We start from the raw sequence: 24,128 nt of genomic DNA, 5'->3' as shown, positions 1-24,128 counted from the left end.
TCTAAATCAAAGAGTTTGAGCCCTACACTAGGATTCTTCAAAGAGTGACTGGCATACTGCTTCAGAGTACTGGTAGAAAACTGTTGACATATCTACCTCCCTCCCAATTCTGCCCATCCCTCTCCCCACCTGTTCACCATCAGAAAGTTTTTCAGTTTGTCTTTCATCACAACTTAAGCATACTAGTTAAAAGGAAATGTGAGAAAGCCAGCAAGAAATCCATTAGCTTTTCTTCCCCAAAGTAATGAAGACTTGACTGAAGTTCTGCTGTACCCAAAACAGAAATGTGGTTAAGTTTACCTTGTGATGATAATCATTTTATAGTTGTAGATCAGGAATTGAGGTTGATCAGGGCATATTTGGTATATTTGTTAGAATTGTTACATTAGTGTTGATTCACTACAAAATCAGTTTAAAAAAATATATATGGCTATTTTCCCATGTTTAGATTAATGGTTCAATTTAATATCAGAGAATGTATACAGTATACAACCTTAAATTCTTACTCTTCACAAACATCCACAAAACAGAAAAAAACACCAAAAAATTAATGACAGAAAATATTAGAACTCCAAAGCCATCCTCCCCTTCCCATGCACAAGCAGCAGCAAAAACATCAACTTCCCTCCTCCCCCCTCTTGCTCCAGCAAGAGCATCAAGCCCCCAACGCTAACCATGTAAGCAATAGCAAAGCTCCCAGAGACCATGATCTAGAATCCTTCAAAAACTACTATCCATCCCAACACTTTGACATATCAGATAGTCTCTCTCTCTCATTAGCGAGGGAGAGAGATATCACTCTTGCAACGATGATAGGGGAGACCAACAGCTCCATGTTTCAATGTTGTAAACTGTCATGTTGTTTGTCCAAGTTCTTCAACTTGAGGACCAAGAGAATCTCACTCATCATCGAGAGAGAAAGAACGAGAGATTGCTCAAGTACAGGGGGCTTCCTTCGACAGTAGCATACACCAGTTTGCTGTCTCGATTTATCATTCTCCAACAACACTTCAGTCAGTGACAGCGGCGAGGAATTGGGTCGGCCACAGGACCACACCTGGAGATATCAAACGCCAGGCCGCTTGACAAGTTTTGAGAGTGAGAATCCACTGTCTGTGAAAAACCATAGTTTGAGCTGCAGCTGTTGATCAGTGACTCCAGCAGGACCCCAGCCACCTTGGAAAGAGAAAAGAGACATGAGTTTAGTTCATTTCTATTGGATTTGATTACTAATTATTTTAAATTCATCCTAAAACAAATTGAAATTCAAAAATAAACATTCCCCTCCAAACATTAATAAATATAAGAAAAATCTTTTCTGATGAAAGATCAACCTGAAATGTTAATGTTTTTCTCTCTATAATTGTTGAATATTTCAGCATTTTCTGTTTTTTACTTCTTATTTACAGCATTTGTATTATTTGGCTTCTGGTTAAATAATGATACATGGAAAGCAAGGTTATCCATTGTTGTGAAAACTGTATTGCAGTTTTAGAGTGATGAAATGATTCATCCTCCATAATATCTAGTGCATTATGTGAAGAGGATGGAGTGTGTAGCTACTTTCAATATTGGCTATCATCCTGTTCAGTAAATCATGATGGCTTAACGTCTAATGGAAACACAAGAGATATAAACTAACATTTCAGCTTTTGTCTAAACTGAAGGTAAACAAGTGAGGTTACTGAGGTAAAGAAATAAACCAACTCAGACAAGCTTCCAAGAATAAAAACTCAGCATATAAACAGATTCACAAACCATTTGATTTACTACATTGCAGAAACGTCTGAACAGGATCATGTTGAACTTGTAGGTTAGTCTAAAACAAGTTTTCCAGATACCAAGCTACCAAAAGCAAAACCACCAAAAATAACAGAATAACAAGAGGTTGATATTTTTATGGAGCATATACACTGTGGATTAAGTTGATTCATATGCTTCTTTAAGAAAAACAATATTCCACATAATTATGAAATAAAGAATACCACCAATCCATCTTCTAACAGAAGCCCTTAATTCTTTCCGTGTCTTTATACACATGTCCCAGTAATAGTCTTCTTAACCTGGGGCGAACCTGATTTAGGAATTCAAGTAAACAACCTCATTTGCCAGAATCACTGCATGCCATATTTTGAATCTTTATTGTACACATTTTAATTTCAATGTCTAAAATGAATTTTATAACTTGACACAATGCACATTCTTTTAAACTGAAATGGTGCGCTCTGCTAGTACTGAAACTGTTATCACTCGATCACTGGCAGAATGATAAAAAGTTTCATTGAGTCTAAGTGTCTTCCTACATATTGTTTGTCCACACATAGACACAAATGTCTTAACCTACTGATGGTTATTCTCTAGTGATCTGTGAAAATCTCGCTGGAAGAGTCTTCGTAGAAATTGAGGGTCTGGCTCCTTTTGCTGGCAAGTTCAAGGTAGAAGCTGTAGATGGGCGTTGAGCTTCATTAATTTTATCAATAGTCTTTTTTTGCCAGTACCATTCTTCATTCTTAACTGTTGCTCACCTTAAATTGCATTTTATAAAATGGAGAAGACAAGTATTCCTTTAGGGTCTGATTACATTGTGTGATTTAGATGAGAAAAAACTCTTCATGAATGTCCAACAAATAGAGACATAGGAACGTTTGGGACATGTTGTCTGCATCTATCACTATGTGGAAACCAATGGAATAGAAATCTTGTAGGTTCCATAAGGGGCATATGATTAACTCTGTTAGATAACCATTCAGACAGTGAAGAGAAAAAATATACAGCAGCACAAGAGGCAGAGTTTAATGTGCTTTTTTTGTTTCTATAAATGACTGGTGACGAAATCTATCAGACTCATCAGCACTTAATCAGTCCTTTAGGTAGAGAAACCTATGTACTGTCCTTCTTAATTACTAGTAAAGCTAACAACTACAGCCGAATACTGCAAAAGTTTTCACTGAAAACATAGAAACGTGCCTTCTTCTTGCCTTACCATCAACAATCTCCATATAGTTAAACATTTATTTCTGTCAAGTATTTCCCAATGGCCTTGTCCAGAATCCAAAAATACTTTGGATCAGTGTCACAATTGAGCTGTTGTAATTGTCACGTTTTCAGTAGGTTAGACTGAATCCTGCTGAATCCAAGATGTCAATAACTCTATTTTATTAACAATAATATAATCAATACATCAACAAATCAAGATTAAATAAGTTATTTATCTGGACATTCAAAATATCACATGAAAGATTCATCCTATTTACACATGCCCATGACTTTGTATGAACACCACAGTTTTAGGTTCATTACAAATTTTTCTGGCTCCCCCAATTTTTTTTTACTATTTAACCAATATCAGAATTAAGTTTCAAGTTTAAATTATCATTTAATCATGCATGAATTCAGTCAAATGAAACAGCGTTCTTCCAGGGTCAAGATACAAAATACATTTTCACACCAGCACACAGTACACTGTGCAAAGCACAAATTGCACATATGGTTAAAATTTCAGAAAAAAGCAATACATTTACAAAGAGAGAGAAAATAAAGTCACTGAGTTGTCCTTCACCAAGCAAACACTAGAGGGCAGCACCAAGTGAATACCAGAGGGCAACACCAATGGGAAAGGCCGGCCCTCGGCCCAGTATGAAATCCAGTGGCACACAGCCAGCTCTGGCATCCCCTTTGCCAGCGACCCCCAGCAGGCTACTCTGAGGCGTGTGGCAACCAAGGCTTGGGTAACACAACACCTGTGCCATAGGTCTTGCTAATGAATCAGTGAGTCATTCTACGTTGTGGTATTCTAGGTTGCCGATGTCTGACAGAGTCTTGTGAATGCAAAAACGATGACCAAGACAATCACTTGCACCTGTTTTTGGACTGCACACCATGTCAGCACAACAGTACACGACAAGTCCAGGCGGCAAGACAACAGTAAGTCCAGCTCCATTGCTACTGAGCAACTCACTGATGGGATAGTCCTGCAGTACTTAATGTTCTTAGTATCCAGCAGCGACCTGTGATCATAAAAAAATGCACTGGACAAACCAGTACACTTCTGATTGGACCCAGAGTGGCCGCTGCATACAAACACGTTGCAGTTTTACCGGAATTAAGGTGTTACATCATTCAGGTTGAAACAATTGTGACCAAACTGGTGTAAAGCTGCCCTCTACTGTGAGTTTAGATACGATACATGAATTTTGTGCACCATGACTAATCAGACCTCAAACTTTCAGGTAAAAGGGGATTTGGAGATATATTACCTTAAACAAAAATAAATACTTACGTTTCACTTTGTGGCAAGAGCACTGCAGTCTGTTATTTTTTCTTCCAGTCAGTCTTCTACATGCCTTTTTCCATTTCACTTACAAGATGTATGCTTCCTTCAGCAATTTGGAAAATGATGACTAGGGAAATGCTTCAAAATTGTTCATATATATTAATAAATTGATTTTTTCCTTGAAGAAGAATATTTGAGCAACATAGGGAATTTGTTTCCTCCAAGGTCAAGAGGTTGAATGTATTTAAGGAGATGCATTCATACATTCATAGTTGCAAAAGGGCATCAACTGGGTTGGAGGAATCATGAATGTGATATTTAGGTGGCTGGCTATCATTGTGTTAAATTCTACAGATTGCTCAGAAAACTAAAAAACTTACTCCTGATATTATATTTTACAAATAAAAGAATTAAAAGTTCAGAGTTTGTAGAACAGAAATGACTTTCTATTACATATTTCGATGCTTAGGGAGTTGCAAGTGCTTTCCATACAAATATGAAATGAAACCAGACTTTCAACACAGCCTGTATCTGACGAAAATTAACCCAAACACAAAATGCCTTACCATTTCACACAATAATAGCTATTTTCTATGGAATTGTCCCAAATAAATAATTGATGGCATGGTTTATGAAAATTCAGAAATTGGTTTTACCTTTTGTGACTTTGTCAGCAACGTACATAGAAAATGAGAAGAATCCTAATAACCAGGGGGCTGGTGTGACTGCATTGGGACTTGAAGTTGAAAAAAATACTGTTAATCCTGTATGAGATAGCCAAGGTATCTTTTATTCTGTAGAGCACTGATAAGAAAAAGCTGCAGAAAGTTGTAAACAGGGTCATCTCCTTTGTAGACAGTAGCCTCCCCAGCATCAAGGACACTTTCAAAAAGGCAGTATCCATTATTAAGGACCCCATCACAAAGGATATGCCTTCTTTTCATTCCTACCATCAAGGAAGAGGTACAGGAGCTGGAGACACACACTCAACGTTTCAGGTACAGCTTCATCTCTTCCGCTATACAACTTCTGAATGGACAATGAAGCCATGAATACTATCACACTATTTTGTCCTCTCTTTTTGGGCTACTTGGAGTGCCATGGTGGTGTATTGGTTAGCAGAATGCTTTACAGTACCAGCAACCTGTGTTCAATTCCTGCTACTGCCTGTTGAGAGTTTGCATGATTGCCCTGTGACTGTGTGGGATTCTTCCAGGTGCTGTGGCTTCCTCCCACAGCCCGAGGATGTACTGGTTGGTGGATTAACTGGTTTTTGTAAATTATCCCATGATTAGGCTAAGGTTAAATTAGGGCTTGTGGGGCAGCATGGCTCCAAGGGCCAGAAGGGCCTACTCTGTGCTGTATCTCAATAAGAAAAATTGAATTTTATATATGTTACTGTGCTTTACAGTTTTTATGATTTTGTATTGCAGTGTACAGCTGCCACAAAACAACTAATTTCATGGCATTTGTCAGTGATAATAAACTTGATTCGGATTCCAATTCGGACCAGATATCTTAAGCATAATGTTTTAGTGTTTGGCAGGTATGACAGTGTGGGTATCTCTGAGTCATGGCAGAAAGAAGATCCTAGTTGGGAGCTTACCATCCAAGGATACATCTTATATCAAAAGGACATACAGGTAGATAGAGAGGGGTGGGGTGGCTGCGTCAGTAAAAGTTTAAATTGAAGTATATGAATTAGGATAGGAAGATGTAGGATCCTTTTGGGTAGAGTTAAGAAACTGCAAGGGTAAAAAGACCCTGACGGGAGTTTTATACAGACCTCTGTACAGTAGATGGGATGTGGGATACAAATTACAGTGTGAAATAGAAAGGATATGTAATAAGGACAATGTTACAATAGTCACTGGTGATTTCAATATGCAAGTAGATTGGGAAAATCAGGTTGGTGCTGCATACAAGAGAGGGAAATTGTAAAGTGCCTACGAGATGGCTTTTTAGAGCAACTAAAAATGTGGATCTAGCAAAGGTCATTTCTTTATTCATGAATCCACTAGAACGGAAACTCATGATCGGGTGTTGTGTAATGAACCAGCTTTGATTAAGGAGTTTCAGGTGAACTAACTCTTAGGTACATTCCAAAGATAAAGAAGTATTCTAAAGGGAGGATGAGGCAACTGTGGCTGCAAAGGGAAGTCAAAGACAGCATAAAAGCAAAAGAGAGAGTATATAATATAGTAAAAATCACTGGGAAGCAAGATGATTTGGAAGCTTTTAAAACCAATAGAAGGCAAGTAAATAAAACTATAAGGAGAGAAAGGTTGCAAAATGAAGGTAAGCAAGCCCAAAACATCAAAGGAAACACCGAAAGCTTTTTTCAGATATATGAAGAGTAGAAGAGAGGTGAGAGTGGACTTCGGACTACTGAAAAATTATGCCAGAGAGGTCGTAGTGTGGGGGAAGGGCGGACAAAGAAACGGCCTTTGCTATCAAAGATAGTAGCAGTATGGCAGATATTCAAATATCAGCTGGCAGAAATGGTTGTAGCTGCTATTTTTGAGGAGAAAGTGGCTGGGAAACTTAAAGGTCTGAAGGTAGATCATATGAACTACAACCCATGGTCATGAAAGAGAGGGCTGAAGAGTTGTGGAGGCATTAGTAATGATCTTTAAAGAATCACTAGACTCTCAAATGGTTCAGGAGGACTTGAAATTTGCAAATGTCACTCCACTCTTTAAGAAGGGAAGCAGAAGAAAGTAAATTATAGACCAGATTGCCTGGCTTTAGTGTTGAGAAGATGTTGGAATCCATTATTAATGAAGTTTCAGGGTAAACCATATAACCATATAACAATTACAGCACGGAAACAGGCCATCTTGGCCCTTCTAGTCCATGCTGAACGCTTACTCTCACCTAGTCCCACTGACCCACACTCAGCCCATAACCCTCCATTCCTTTCCTGTCCATATACCCATCCAATTTTACTTTAAATGACAATACCAAACCTGCCTCTACCACTTCTACTGGAAGCTCGTTCCACACAGCAACCACTCTCTGAGTAAAGAAATTCCCCCTCATGTTACCCTTAAAATTTTGCCCCCTAACTCTGAACACATGTCCTTTCATTTGAATCTCCCCTACTCCCAATAGAAAAAGCCTATCCACGTCAACTCTATCTATCCCCCTCATAAATACCTCTATCAAGTCCCCCCTCAACCTTCTACACTTCAAAGAATAAAGACCTAACTTGTTCAACATTTTCCTGTAACTAAGGTGATGAAACCCAGCAAACATTCTAGTAAATCTTCTCTGTTCTCTCTCTACAGGGAGGCACATGATAAAATAGGCCAAAGACAGAATTGCTCAATTAAAGGGAAATCTTGCCTGACAAATATGTTGGAATTCCATGAGAAATTGTTGTGCATTTGATATTTCGGTACTATTTGAAGAATATTGAAAATACATTGTTTGATTAAGCATTCTTTGTAGTTTACATAGTGGATTAAGGTTTATCTGTAAATGGCAAATGTTATCAAGTCCCAACATGATTCATGCGCGTCTCACTTAAAGTAAACATAAAGATAGACTCACATTTCAGACTCCTGACTTTTCTTTTCAATTAGTTTAATGTTTTGAAGTTTCAAAACATAACAGTGGTGATGAAGCCTTTTTTGTTAAACTTAACCCAAGATGACTACCTACCTGTTGAAACACAGTGAGACATTCATGTTTTAGAAAAGCTCAGCGAGAAACTGTTGAATAAAAAAAAAATCAGTGCAGCACGTGCTTCTTCAGAAGGGACAGATACAGAAGTGCTTAAACAAAAAGGCAAAAAACAGACAGATTCATAGGTTCATAAACAGTGGCTGCAAGGTGAAAATAATCATTAAAAAAAAGAACAGAGATGGCAGGCTACATCAGACAGATGATTTCCATTGCACAAGAGATCATGAATATATATACTCAGCTAACTGAGCAGTATTTTAAAGTAAATGGATAGCCAATGAGAAACAATTACCTGATTTAAAGGCATATAGTTAGCTCAGAAATTTAACTGCTCCAACCAAACCAGCTAAAATGTGCTTTGCTGATATCGTAACAGTAATGCAAGGACATTTAAAACTGAAGCCATTGTGTATTGCAGCATGCTTTAGGTTTCATAAGGAGAATCAAAAGGAAGGGGAGTCCACTTCAGCTTAATTGAAGAGATTGTCTGAGTATTGTCAGTTCAATAATAGGCTTAATGATGCACTGAATGACTGTTTAGTTTGTGGAATCTTATAAGAAAGCCTTTCAAAAAGGCTCCTAACTGAAGTACAATGTCCATTTAAAACAGCAGTTGAACTTGCTGTATCAATGGAAACAGCAAACAGAGATGCATTTGAGTTACAATCAGGAATGAAAGTGAGCATGAACAAATTTGCAACATCTGAACAAAAATCAGCCTGGCCAAACAAGTTATGTTACGAGAGCCTCATACAGAGCAGACCAATACAGGCTTAAAGGTGAAACTTGCAGAAAGTGCAACAAAGCTCTCATGCCCGGGCCAAGCTGCCCTCGATTCAGCCCATTGACACAACATCTCAACCATCCTACTCCTCTGAGACTTCAGGTCACACAACAAAAAGGCCAAATCACAGAGGCAGTACTAAAGCTGAACTCCAAAAATGGAAATTACAGGCTAATGTTTGCAGTGATCATTTACCAGAATAAAGTGTTTAGTTGTTTTCTTTGTTTTGACAGGTTGTCACTAAGCCACCTTAAACTGGAAATACCAAGATACTAAACTGTCCATTGTTAAGGACACAGTTTGGGGGTACTTGGGGGGGGGGGGAGAATTGTAGGGGCAGTTAGTGTTGAGAAGCAGGGTGTCTGCAGAATGAATTGGGCATTTTGGGAGACTGGGAAAGAAATAGCAGATGGAACAGTGTAGGGAAGCACTTTGTTAGAAGGAATAAAAGCATAGACTATCTAAATGGGAAAAACATTTTTAAAAAAAACAGATGTGAAGGGAATTGGGAGTTCTTGCACACACACAAAATGCTGTAGGAACTCGGTAGCCTAGGGAGCATCTAAGAGTACAGTCAATTTATTGGGCCAGAACACTTCGGAAGGACTGTAGTTTCTCTTGTTTGTGATTGGGAGTTCTTGAGCAGGATTCGCTAAAGGTTCACTTGTATATTGAGTCAGTGGTAAGGAAGGTGTTACGAACCCCGTAACTGGGTCACTTACCAGCAAAGATAGAGAGGCCCGTTGAAGTCTGATGGTACTATTTTTAAAAGTCTTTATTTATAAAGGGGTACAAAAATAAGATTAATACAGACATTCAGATAAAATACGTTGTCAATACTCAATCGAAAAACGTGGGTATAATAATAATAATCATCAATTAAGCAATAGCTCTAACGTTTGTCTAGAGGATATTGTATTGTCCGATGGAAAGATAAAAGTCACTGTCCTTTCAAGCTGCAGCTTTTGGGTTTAAGAGAGACTGTATTAAACTTGCCCGGGACTTTTATGAGGCCAATCCATTGCGTCAGGGGAGTTGGTTCCCCGTTGTTAGTTCCAAGTCGTTTTCCGTGGTACCAGCCACCAACCCCCAGGCAAGGGAACTGAACGCATGTGGCTTCCTTCAAATGGCTTCCTGCTATTACGGGATCGCTAGCAGTTCTTCTGGTGTGTCTGAGGGGCTGTCCCTACAGCCCCCCTTTTATCTTAACTCGCCGGGTAGTAGATGTCAATCAGGTTGGGGTGATGCAATCTGTCTCTCAACCAGCCCACTTTACCCGAGGGCTTGCACGTAGCATAGTTCCCAATCCACAAACGTTGTCTCCAGAAGACAATGGCCATATCTCTCTCTCTCATTTCCTGGGTCCTCTGACTCAACCCAATAATGCTCTTGTGATTCTCACAAAGGAGGGGGCTACCCCGCACCCTTCGGCTCCTCAGAGCTGTGGTACAGTCATAACAAAGGCAAATGCAATATTCGTACTTATTTCGAGAGGACTAGAAAACAAGAGCAAGGATGTAATGCAGAGGTTTTATAAGACATTGATCAGACCACATTTGGAGTATGAGAACAATTTTGGACCCCTTAAACTAAGAAAAGATGGGTTGGCATGGGAAAGGGTCCAGATGAGGTTCACGAGAATGATTCCCGAATTCCCGAAGGGGTTAATGTATGAGGAGCATTTGACGACCGTGAGCCTGTACTCACCAGAGTTTCGAAGAATGGGGGGGGGGGATCTCATTAAATTGAACTGCATTGAATTGACCTTATTTCTTACATCCTTCAGATACATGAGTAAAAACCTTTACATTTCCATCTAAATGTGCAACTTATAATTTATAATAAATAGTATGTACAACTGGACAGTCAGTATAGCACAGAAATACAATTGTATCAGCATGAATTAATCTGTCTGATGGTCTGGTGGAAGAAGCTGTCCCAGAGCCTGTAAGTCCTGGCTTTTATGCTGCGGTAACGTTTCCTGAATGATAGCAGCTGGAACAGTTTGTGGTTGGGGTGGCTCAGGTCCCCAATGATCCTTCGGGCCCTTTTTACACACCCGTCTTTGTAAATGTTCTGAATAGTGGGAAATTCACATCTACAGATGCACTGGGCTGTCTGCACCACTCTCTGCGGAGTCCTGCAATTGAGGGAAGTACAGTTCCCATACCAGGCAGTGATACAGCCAGTCAGGATGTCTCAATTGTGCCCCTGTAGAAAGTTCTTAGGAGTTGGCAGCCCATACCAAACATCTTCAACCGTCTGAGGTGAAAGAGGTGCTGTTGTGCCTTTTTCACCACACAGCTGGTATGTACAAACCATGTGAGACCCTTGGTGATGTGTATGCCAAGGAACGTAAAGTTGTTCACACTCTCAGCCCCAGATCCATTGATATCAATAGAGGTTAGCCTGTCTCCATTCCTGCTGTAGACGGCCAACTCCTTTGTTTTTGTGACATTGAGGAAGAGGTTGTTTTCTTGACATCACTGTGTCAGGGTGATGACTTCTTCTCTGTGGGCTGCTTCATTATTATTGAGATTAGGCCAATCACTGTAGTATCATCAGCAAATTTAATTAGCAGATTGGAGATGTGGGTGAAGACACAGTCATGGGTATATATGAAAGTAAAGAGTAAAGGAGGGGGCTTAGGACACAGCCCTGAGGGGCAACTGTGTTGAGGGTCAGAGGCGCAGTGGTGAGAGAGCCCACTCTTACCACCTGCCGGTGATCTGACAGGAAATCCAGGATCCAGTTATGCAAGGCAGGGTGAAGGCTGAGGTCTCTGAGCTTCTTGTTGAGCCTGGAGGGAATTATGGTGTTGAATGCTGAATTGTAGTCCTATGGAATATTGAAAGGTCTGGATAGAATGGATGTAGGGAGTTGGTTTCTATAATGGGTGAGTCTAGGAATAAAGGGCACAGCCCCAGAATAAAGAGATGTTAATTTAGAAAAGAGGTGAAAAGGAGTTTCTTTAGCCATAGAGAGTAGTGAATCTGTGGAATTCATTGTCGCATATGGCGGTGGACATCAAGTCATTGAGTATATTTAAAGTGGAGGTTGATAGGTTCTGAATTGGTGAGGGCATCAAAAGTTATGGGGAAAATGGAGTTAAGAGAGATAATAAATGAGCCATGATGGAATGGCGGAGTAGACTTGATGGGTCAAGTAGCCTAATTCTGATCCTATGTTTTATGGACTAAATGGTTAAAAATGTGGTCTATATTTGCAAGCACTATTAATTCTATTGATGGTCCATAAAATTATGTTGCAGGCCTAGCTGTTTCCTACTTCTTCATTCAAGCTAGATGCAAGATGAATAATGTCATCTCCCTTGTGTGTAATAATTTAAATATAGGCACAATAGCACTGAATCACATCTGAAATTACTCTTTTACTAAATATTTTCTACAAAACATATTGCAACAAAAAATATTTCTGACTGCATTAAAGTATTTATCCATTTGTCACCAAATAAATCTTATTACCACAAGCTACCTTAAATCTGCAAGCATAGGAAAACTTCTTTGTATTCTAAGAAATAATTTAACTGTGCCACTGGGAAGAACCAACTTACTTTAATTCAGCTTTTCATTCCATCTTCAGGACTTGGATATATACTTGACCACCAAAATAAATGCTGCTAGGTCGGAAAACACTGACCGTTCCATATCACTTAGAGACCACTATGTTTCCGATGGTTTGATTACCCTGCATCATTTCAACAAAATCCTTTTGAAAACAAGAATAAAGATTTTAAAATTGAGCACTATTTAATTGAGAACTATTATGGTTAGCAAACACCTGATTAGGTAATTAGAATGATGGGAGCTAGGACATGAGCGGTAGTCATGACGACAAAATTACAGAGTAATATGATCAAGGTCTGCCAGAAGAATGTTGGATGAGTAAAGTCTTGGATCACAAACTCATAAAAGCACTTCTGAGCTGCAGATGAACTGGAACATATTATCAGCCATAGTTCTTCAGGTGCCATATCAGTGATGATGTAAGCATCATCAGAAGCTCCCTTCAGATCAAATGTCACCAATATCATGAAGAATTTAGTTCAGTATTAGCATGGTAACAGAGAATTTTGAAGTTGAATACAGAATATCTGTTCGATCCTCCCAATATTTTGATAATTCGGTGCTGGACTTTGGGTAGGCTGACAAAGTGGAAAATGATACTGATTTCAAAACAGGTTTCTGGAGGACAACAAGAAAAAGAAAAAGACACAAGGGTTTGCAGTTGCTGGAATCTGGAGCAACTTACAAAATGCTGGAGGAACTCAGTTTGCCAGGCAGCATCTATGGAGGAAAACATACAGTCTATGTTTTGAGTCACGACCCTTCATCAGATATGAAAAGATAGAGAAGAGACAGCCAGCATAAAAAACATGAAGGGAAGGGGCAGAACAAGACATGGCAAGTGATAGATAGATCCACATGAGGAGGGATGGTAAGCAAATGAAGGGAAGAGAGGAAATGGCAGTAAAAGTTGTGAGCTGCTTTGTTGCCTCTACCATAACCTTGCAGCTATTGACTTGAAGAAAAGGAGACCAGGGATAATAAGATAGATTTTAAGAATAGATTGGTGAAGGGCTGCTTCCTTTTAAAAGAAGCATTGTCAACAATAATCAAGAAGCATTAATAATTTCAGGAAACAAAGGTGGTCACTGTCGCCTGACCTGTTTGTTATATTGAGAATAGTGTTCCATAAACACAGCACGTCTTTAATATAACCATATAACAATCACAGCACGGAAACAGGCCATCTTGGCCCTCCTAGTCCGTGCCGAACCCTTAATCTCACCTAGTCCCACCTACCCGCACTCAGCCCATAACCCTCCACTCCTTTCCTGTCCATATACCTATCCAATTTTACCTTAAATGACACAACTGAACTGGCCTCTACTACTTCTACAGGAAGCTCATTCCACACAGCTATCACTCTTTGAGTAAAGAAATACCCCCTCGTGTTTCCCTTAAACTTCTGCCCCCTAACTCTCAAATCATGTCCTCTAGTTTGAATCTCCCCTACTCTCAATGGAAACAGCCTATTCACGTCAACTCTATCTATCCCTCTCAAAATTTTAAATACCTCAATCAAATCCCCCCTCAACCTTCTACTCTCCAATGAATAGAGACCTAACTTGTTCAACCTTTCTCTGTAACTTAATTGCTGAAACCCAGGTAACATGTCTCTAATAAATAGAGAGATAACACTTTTGAAAGGAAGACCAGAGAAAGGCCATTAGTCAACTGAGCTTGCTGCATTCATTCAAAAAAAAAAATGACTGAATTCCACAGTGCTAACCCATATTGCATAGTGTCTGGACAAAAGAGTCACAAAGCTTCAAGTCCATGCTGACCATTAAGCGCCTTCCTCTGCTAATACCATTTATCAGGTTTATCAAGAGTACTCAAACTTAACCATTTTTTGTGTAAAGACTTCTAAAGATTCTCAATCTAATATAAGAAATCATGCGCTATATGATCAACCTTTCAAAACATTGCACAAAATGCTGGAGGAACTCAGGCAGCACCTACAGAGAGGAATAAAGAGTTGACATAAAGAATAAAAAAGGGTGAGGTCCTTCAACACCACCACAAGACAGGTCTACTTACTGCTGAGCAGGGAGAACTCAAATGGCTCTTCACACAGGTCCATGTAACTACAAATAGATGGGAACTACAGGACATAAGCCTGATCTAGCTCAAGTTGATCAATGTAAGAGATGCCATTTTCAACTTGGGCACACAGCAAATGCCCACAAAGTCCAAAAATAAGTTGAAAGGCCAACATGGTTTAGATTTTACAAAGTCATATGATTTTTCTTTCAATAAAATTCTCAAGCAGAACTTGACAGCGGCCAATCAGAGTTTAGAGTGAAAAGTAAAGGTATCTTCGCCCAGGTCCAGAGAGAGCTTTAAAAATCAACACTTCGTAACCATTTTATTTCAGAGCTTGAAGAGCAGTTAGTTGAAGTTTGGGATTCATTAGCAAGGTTAAACAAAAAGAAGGCAAGGACACACAGAGTGCCCATTGTTGGAGCAGGGTAGTGATAAGAGCTGACACGAGGAAATCAGCAGGTGCTGGAAATTCAAACAACACACACAAAATGCTGGTGGAACACAGCAGGCCAGGCAGCATCTATAAGGAGAAGAACTGTTAACGTTTCGGGCTGAGACCCTTCGTCAGGACTAACCGAAAGGAAAGATAGTAAGAGATTTGAAAATAGTGGGGCGAGGGGGAAATGCAAAATGATAGGAGAAGACTGGAGGGGGTGTGATGAAGCTAAAAGCTGGAAAGATGATTGGCAAAAGTGATACAGAGCTGGAGAAGGAAAAGGATCATGGGACGGGACGCCTCGGAAGAAAGAAAGAAAGAAAGGGGAGAGGAGCACCAGAGGGAGATGGAGAACAGGCAGGGTGATGGCCAGAGAGAGAGAACAAAAACAAACAACTAAATATGTCAGGGATGGGGTAAGAAGGGGAGGAGGGGCATTAACAGAAGATAGAGAAGTCAATGTTCATGCCATCAGGTTGGAGGCTACCCAGCCGGTATATAAGGTGTTGTTCCTCCAACCTGAGTATGGCTTCATCTTGACAGTAGAGGAGGCCATGGATAGACATATCAGAATGGGAATGGGACGTGGAATTAAAATGTGTGGCCACTGGGAGATCCTGCTTTCTCTGGCGGACCGAGCATAGGTGTTCAGCGAAACGGTCTCCCAGTCTGCGTCTGCAGATTTCCTCATATTAACTATTTTCTAAGTGGAGAAAATTCAAAACTCCAAGGTGAAAAGGGATTTGGGAGTTCTCATGCAGGATTCCCCAAATCTTGCTTTGCAAGTTGAATCTGCTGAGGAAGGTGAAAGCAATGTTAGTATTAATTTCAAGAGGACTACAATATAAAAGCAAAGATATAATGCTGAAGTTGTATAAGGCACTAGTGAGGCCTCACTTGGAGCTTTGTGAGCAATTTTGGGCCACATACACAAGAAAGGCTCTGCTGAGATGGGAGAGAGTTCAGACAGTTCATGAGAAACTTTCTGGGAAGGAAAGCGTTATAATATGAACAGTGATTGAAAGTACTGGGCCTGTACTCAGTAATTTATAAGAATGTTGGGTCTCATTGAAACCTATCAAATATTAGAAGACCTAGATAAAGTGGATATGAAGAGGGTGTTTCCTATCGTGGGGAGCTGAGGACCAGAGAGCACAGCCTCAAAATAGAGGGATGTCCATTTGGAATAGAGATGAGGAGGAATTTTTTTTAGGCAGAGGTTGGTGAATCCATGGAATTCATTGCCATAGGCCAGGTCTCTGGGTGCATTTAAGGCAGAGGTTGATAGGTTGATTTGTGAGGATGTGAAAGGTTATAGAGAAGGCACAGGAAAAAATACAGTTAAAAAGGAAACTGAATCAGCCTGATAAAATAGTGGAGTAGACTCAATAGGCCAAATGGCCCAATTCTGCTCCCATGTCTTATGGTCTTACTAAACTGGAAGGGGTAACATGACCAATGGCATTTGCTTCAGAAGATGACGACGATAGCATCTCACTTTCAAGTCATTTATTAAAACAGCTATAGTACATTTTAAAATTTTGACATCAATACAGCTGAAAAAATGCACTTCATAGTAAACAAAAATTTCAATTTTAGTGCATAGTAATGCAATTGTTTTGACACAAAGTTTTAGACACCTAGAGCAATGATACAATGGGGTCAGTTTGTGTTGAAGGGTGTAAAGAGGTAGGGAAGAAAGAAAACTTGCACTTATACACCTTTCAGAATCTCAGGACATGCCAAAGTTCTTTAGTCATTGAAGAATCTTTTGAAGGTTATCCACTATTGTAATAAGTAAAGCAAAACACATAGCAGTTACATAGAACTGCCAAACAATACAAGAGGACATGGCTTTAAGGTAAGGGGAGGGAAGTTCAAGAGGGATATTATAAGAAGGTTTTTTACTCAGAGTGGTTGGTGCGTGGAATGCACTGCCTGAGTCAGTGGTGGAGGCAGAAACACTAGTGAAATTTGAGAGACTGCTAGACAGGTATATGGAGGAATTTATGGTGGGGGGGGGGGGGGTTATATGGGAGGCAGGGTTTAAGGGTCGGCACAACATTGTGGGCTGAAGGGCCTGTACTATTCTATGTCCTATGTTCAAACACAGCCACCTTATATTGTCTAGGATCACTTTTGGTTTATTCAAAGAGGGCACCTCCAAGTACTAGATTTTCAGCCTAGATTTTTTTTACTATCTACCTCTGGAGCAGAACTTCAATCTGGAGAAGTTCATGGAGCACAAAAAACAAGTCATAACAATAAGGGGAGTATTGAAACTGCCATTTGAGAAACATTATGGAATTGGAACCACTATTTAGAATATATAATACAATTTAAACTTCTATATGCTTTTTATTCTTGTGATTCCATACTGGCATTGTGAATGTAAAGTTCATAAGTATCAAAGCCTTGATGCAAGTTATTCACACAAAACTTTAAACAACTAAGATGACACTTCTACAAATTTATCAAGCAACTGTCTGCAGCTGATTATTGGAAACTCTATATACTGCATACATTATATTTTCACTATTAAACATTATTGCCTTGCACCAATATACGAAGGTTTCAGCAAGCAGAATTCAAATTTTAAAACCTTAATACTTTTCCAACAAATATAAATGGTGATTCAATTTACATACATCAAATTGTCCATCATAGTGAGATTGCCACTCAAAAGTTAGATAACTTTTTGCATAAATTCAACTTTGTTTATTAAGAGAAGTCACAGCTATAATTTACATTTGTTTACAATAAAAAAACATGTAATCAACATTTCAAATTCTCAGCTATATTGGTTCCATACCCGTTTCACTGATAGAGGCAAACAGGAAACTAGGTAAAAATATATTTCTTTATAGTGTGCTTTTTTAAAACTTAATACAACTAAACATTCTTTAGAGAGGATGTATACCTCATTGATTAGCTTATTGATGATCTGGTTCAAATGCAAAATAAGATTTTAAGAACATTTTGAAAAAGCATACACTTAATACATGGTTTTCAAATTTACTTAACTGATGACATCTGCACCCCCAATTTACAAAGCATAACCAGATATATGTTTTACTCTCTTATCGCAATTCAGATCAGAATGATACAAATCCAGAATGCCCATTATAACAGGATTCAAGTTATTCCTAAAATATATTTTCGCAACTACACAGTACATTTTACTTCAGGCATTCACTACCACTGTTTAGTTTTGCCACACAATCCTGAGTAAATTTTGAAAAAACTCTGAATGGTTCAATTGCCAAATGTAATGTACATGTCAAATAAAAATAAATTCATGTGCAGCTAATTGAGCTAGAATAGCATGCTTATCAATTCCAATACCCATTATGCATCCAAGTTATAATAAAAAGTACTAATGGTAGTTGTAAACTGAAAATATGTTTCAACATAAAAATATCATTACATTATGAACTGTAAATAAAGTGGCTATTAAATCACCACCAGGAGAAACAGCCTGACCCAGAGCAACAAAAAAAAACCTTTATTTGAAGTATCTGTTCAGAAAACTTGTAGCATCTGATATTTAATATGGCATTCATTAACACATTTGGTATTAAATTTGCTGTTTAAAGTAATGGTTCTGAAACTAAAATGAGCCATTACCTGTATTTTGTCTCATATGGGATGCAAAACTAACATGAAATATTTCCCATCCTGTCAATTTAAACAAAACTTCAAACATCACACGATATCTGAAAACCCATTTGAGGAAAATAGTTGGCCCGTCAAGTAATTAGCTTCTTATGGACAGGATTTTTTTTTTTCAAATTTCACTGTCTACTTGTGTGAAGATTTTTTTGGCAACAAGAATCTAGTTTTGATGTATTAGTATTTCAACAACTAATTTCAAATGCTGGGTACAAGCATCCTTGCAGAAGTGGACATGCCGCTGAGAATTGGCAGACCTCTTTCATAATGAAGGGATTATACTTACAAGATATGGTGATTAATACATCAAAATTAACCCCTTACTACTAAAACATTCACATAGTACAGTAACAAAAAGCTTTAGGAAATTAACATGTACAACTCATTAGTTTTAGGCAAGCTTCAAAACCATTCACCTGCTCACAAACACACACACACTTTTGAAAATGCATGGTACATCTTGAACCCATGCAAACTGGCATAGGTCAAAAAAAAACATTACTTTGTGATTGCATTTTTATTTTTTTGTTTTGATGAACAGGAGGGAGAATGATCACGTGTATCATGTTCCCACTCCGATCTGGTTCAAATGGATAACCATTAATAGATAAATGTCTCTAGACTAATATGTTAACTACATTGTGCAGAATAATTTATTTAGAAAATAGTATATTAACCTAATTCAATAATAACTGCTTCAACAGTTGAATAACAATGTGAACTTGTACTTAGAGATCATTGCTGTTGCCAACCTTTAGGAATCTATAGTATAATATTAAAATACTGTATATATAACTAAAGTGCATGTTCCATGTACCATGGTCATTTGGGCTACTCCTCATTTAGAAAGATGCAATTCAATTATAGAAATAAATTTAAAGATGGAGCTTACTTGGTCAGCAAAACAATGTGCAAAGTTTAACCAATCTCAAGAAAGATACTTTGATTGCTTGATAGGGCTGAAGAGTGATGGGGGACTATTGGACATGGGAGAAGATACACAGGGAGTAGTTAGAGTAGTGGGTTACAGGAAAGTGGTAGAAGGGAAGCGAGTTCAAGAAATGTAGAGACCCTAGTGACTAGGTGAAAGAGAAAGACGGATTGAGAGGGAGAAGATTACAGGGCTGTGGACATGGAATGTAAGGAAATTCAGAGACAAAGGGCTCAAGGAATAGGTAGAAAAGAAAGTAAGGAGTTGGCAATGGGCAAGGACATCTTTGTGTGAGCCTGCCTCCATGTGAACACACACTGACAGGCACTTGTACACACTTTCACCTAATAACAGTGCTATAATTCTTGCAAAAGAGCCTTGCCTAAGATTTTGGAGCTAGTAACCGCAGATCAAGATCTCCATCTGTTAAATCCAGTCTGTTGGTATGCAGTGACCATCCCACACTAAAATATCATAGTCAGGTAACCTTCACTCTCAATAGATTCTGAACATTATGGACAACATTACCAGTGATGATCCAAATGTTGCTCCTTTTTCCGTGACCAAAGATATTTCATGCTTTACAATGATGTCACCAACTTGAGGTGAAACATAATGGACAGGAAATAACCAGCTCAAAGCACAGCTTAAGTAGGGCAAACAGAAAAGGGAGCACTATCTTCAACAGAATGGTTTTTGCTGCTAAGAACAATCTAGTCCGAGTGACTCCCCCCGTGGGAAAAGTGACACTTGCTTCTGGCCCTAGCACAAAACCAACATGCTATGGTCATTAGTGCATATGGTCCAACCTTAACAACAACAGATCAGGCCAAGTATGACCCTGAAGGGTCAGCAAATGCAAGTTGCTGCTTCTAAGTAACTTCATGCTCCTAGATGCAAAAAGATAGCAGAAGATATTAATTTTGGAGGAATCCTCATCCTAAAAATCTTGAAGCATTATTTTGTTATAATCAGAATTTTCCAAGAAAAGCACAAGACCTTATAGCAATACTCCTGATCCAGAGAGTGGTATTTGATAAATTATTTCACGGCCTGACTGAGAAACCATAAAAAATAAATCTATAATAGAAATCATTAATTAGCAACAGGAGTCATCAGATGACCTCATTAGACGTGCTGCATAATTTAAAAAGATCATAGCTAATCTGATGCAATTTTAACAATGCATTCCTTTCAACCCATCCATTTTTGTTGCTTAGTAAATCTACTTCTACCTTAAAAAAATATTTAAAGGCACAGATTCCAATGCCCTTTGGGAAGAGTTCCAAACAGATGATTCTCAGAAAATATTTCATCCATCCAACCTTAAATGGGCAACTTCTTATTTTAAACAGATCTAAATTCACTCACTAAATGAAACATCCTTACATCTACATATTCTATCAAGGTTCCTCTCAATCGTCTAAATTCCAACAAATGCAAGCATGCTCTATGTTGCTATTCCTCACAAGACAACCCATCCATTCCAGAGACGAATGTAGAAAACTTTCTCCAAACTTGTAGCACATTCGCATCCTTAAATGAGGAGACTCATTAAAAATACAGCACTCCAATTGCGTTCCCACCAAGCTCTATATAACTAAAGCATACTTTTGCATTCAATTCTCCCAGCCAAAGGTGATAAATTTGTTAGCTTTCCCAATTACTTGGAGTGTTTGCTTAGCAGGGAGATAGGAAGGTCTAAAGGAGAGAAATAAAGCTGGAAGGAAACTTCAGAATAGTAAGCAAATTATGCTGCAAAAACAAATTTGAGCAGCGGGGAAGCTATTAAAGTAATAAAATTAAAGATACAATATCTGAATACTTGGAGCTGTTGCAACTATATAAATGAATTAATGGCTTAAATCAAAATAAACATGGATATATGATGACTTTGTCTCAATGGAAGCTTGGCTGCAGAGTGACCAAAATTTGAAATTAAATACCCAAGGTTTCTGTCATATAGAAGTTGCAAGGCTAAAGGGTAAACTTGCGATACAATTAAAAATGGAGATCATCTCAGTGGTGAGAAAAGATCTTCGCTGACAGATCGTGATGCAAACTGAAATCGATTTGGGCCAAGTTAAGAAATAGAAAAATGTAGCTGTAATGATGAAATAGTAGTTGTGATATTGCACGTGTCGTAAATCAGGAAATTAGAGGTGCATGTGACAGGTAATGCAATAAGCATGGGACATTTTATAACTGAAACGCAAACACATCAAATCAGATTTGCTGTAATAAGGTGGAAGACAAATTAATGGAATTTATAAGAGATACTTTTCTAGATCAGCATGTTGAGAAACTAATTGGGAAAGTTCATCTTAGATCTTGTGTTGTGGAATAAAAAGCATTAATTGATAAAACTTGTTATTATAAGGGGTCTTGGAAAAGAGTGATGGTGATATGAAGGGTTGTCAGTAATTTTTAAAATAATCTATTTCAATACAAAACTAGGGCGTAAACCTGAGCTAAGGCACCAATCAAGGCATGAGGAGAGTTGGTTATGATTGATTGAGAGAATATATTGAAATACATGATTGTGGACAGGTAACAATTACCATTTCAAGATATAATGCATGAGTTGCAAAGAATGATAACTTGGTTCATTCATCTTTAAAGCAAAGGTCCTCTATCAGCATATCCTTCCTGAACTATTTTGCTCTCTGACAATAAAGTTTCGCTATGCTGGAAAAAAATGGACTATTCATCAGGGAGTCAGCTATCAGCAAAGGTACACATGAGTGACTTAATATATCTTGGCCTTTAGTGCATGAGCACAGCTTTTGGCCACCTGAGAAGATCAGTTCTCAAATGTGGCACTATGGTTAGTCTAACAGGTAGTAGTGATTCCTGTTTCCTACATCTTTCTAAGCCACAGCGTGAAGAGGCATCATCCAACACTGCCTTAAAATTCATCAAGTATATTGGCAGAAGAAGCAAACCAATGTCACAGTCCTCTCCCAGTCAACAACAGCAACATTGAGGGTCTGCTTACATTTGTGTTGCTTTAATGACAGGCCACATTGTTCGCATGATCAACACCAGATTCCAACACAGAGGTATATGAGCTCTGCCTTATCAAAACAAAACTAAACAAACTGAAGAGGAGTTTTAAGAATTTGAAACTGTAACAGCTTCACCAACTCTTGGAATCCCTGCCCATGTCACTTAAAATAGAGAAAAAGCATTTAGAATAACATCAAGAACAGATGCTCAAGAAAAATGGTAGAAGTGCTTTACCTTCTAGTACCTTTGGCAGATTCTGTAGGTTGCACATTATCCTCAGAACCCACCAAAGAGGAATCAATCAAAAAGGGTAGCCTAGGAGGATGATAATGTAGTGAAGTTAAAGTCTATTGTTGTAATCTATGCATCCTTTTACAGTTCATTTCATTCTCCAGATCTACAAAGCATTTTTGTTCTTTTCTCCTCCCCTTTGACACTCAGGCATCTGTGAGAGACCACGTTACTCGATACACTGCAATGCCAAGTGTACAAGAGTGCAAAATTTTGCACTTCCAAAACTACACCACTTTGCATAATTTTGGTTTGGAAAATGACTTCCATTAACAACAGTCCAAGAGACCAGAGGCAAATTTCCTTACCTCTTTAGTGAGAAAGCCAGTTGTTAAATCCTGTATCCTTACACAACTCAAAAAAAATGACAGCTGAACAGAATATGGGGTTCAGTTACCAATTTATTACTATTTTTGATTTTTTTTTATCAAGATGATCTCTCACTTGTTTTTTCCAGCAACTATACTCCACCATGAATGGTTTTCATTAGAATCTTTCTATTTTAGGTATCAATACCATTCTTTTACTTTCTGCACTGTTAAAGCAGTTGTGTGAAGCCATACCTACTGAAGTATAACACTTAGGCATTAGCCTCTAACAACCTAAATTAGTACTGACAGGTTTACACTTCCATGTGTACAATTTTCATTCACACAATATTAATTCCGCCACTTGTCAGTGCTGAAGTCCTCTTATTACAGAATGTCAAGCTGGCTCCATTTGGGTGACCACCTTTGATCAACGAAGTCTTCAGCTCCATCTGGCAGGCTAGAATGGCTGCATCCAATTCAGTGTGTGCCCTGTGCACAACATAAAACATCAATCCAACACTGATGCATATCTGTACCAAAAGAAAGCAAAAACCATCTGGATTAATACATAATTTACTGTTTGTACTTCTACAGCAATTACATTTGTAAACTTTCCATGTAATCAATTCAATATCAAAATGCACTCAGTGGCCACTTTATTAGGTGCACCTGGTCATTGATGCAAATAACTAATCCACAGGTCATGTGGCAGCAATTCAATACATAAAAACATGCATAGTTGAGAGCGGCAGTTGTTGTTCAGACCAAACATCAGAATGGGTAAGAAATAGGATCTAATTGACTGACCATGGAATTACTGTTGGTGTTGTATTCAACTGCTTAATAGTTATTTTCTTTGCAATTTAACAATTAATTATCTGCTTGTATTTTAAGTAGCTCTTTTCCGCATGTAACAGTTTAACATGCCTCCTAGAGATTATAATGTGTATATTCAGTCATTCAGTGAGTCTCCTGGTGGTCACAGTTTGTATATGCAAATGCAGTGTCCCCAATGGTTATATTGGTGGGATTCTGGAAGCTACTCTTGGTATTGCATTATTTGAATAGGGAGTATCTCATTGGCTAACTGTTATCTAC

At 38.5% G+C, this 24,128-nt stretch overlaps 1 protein-coding gene across 4 annotated transcripts in view; it reads right to left on the bottom strand.

Moving 5' to 3' along the window:
• Positions 1 to 810: 810 nt before the first annotated feature.
• The window catches only part of tmem64 (transmembrane protein 64), a 79,188-nt gene continuing 55,870 nt past the window's right edge, over positions 811 to 24,128 (bottom strand). The window contains exon 2 of one of the 4 annotated variants that reach the window (XM_059978836.1): positions 811 to 1,176. In XM_059978836.1, coding sequence (XP_059834819.1) covers positions 1,015 to 1,176 — 162 coding nt within the window. In that variant the 3' untranslated portion in view covers positions 811 to 1,014. Of the gene's footprint in view, positions 1,177 to 16,310; positions 23,561 to 24,128 lie in introns of those variants that run through there. The other 3 variants (XM_059978813.1, XM_059978820.1, XM_059978827.1) reach the window with 3 other exon arrangements.

Source organism: Hypanus sabinus, chromosome 1, assembly GCF_030144855.1.
Source record: "Hypanus sabinus isolate sHypSab1 chromosome 1, sHypSab1.hap1, whole genome shotgun sequence".
In the NCBI taxonomy this organism is placed as follows: Eukaryota; Metazoa; Chordata; class Chondrichthyes; order Myliobatiformes; family Dasyatidae; genus Hypanus; species Hypanus sabinus.
This window is presented reverse-complemented; position numbering and strand designations above follow the sequence as displayed.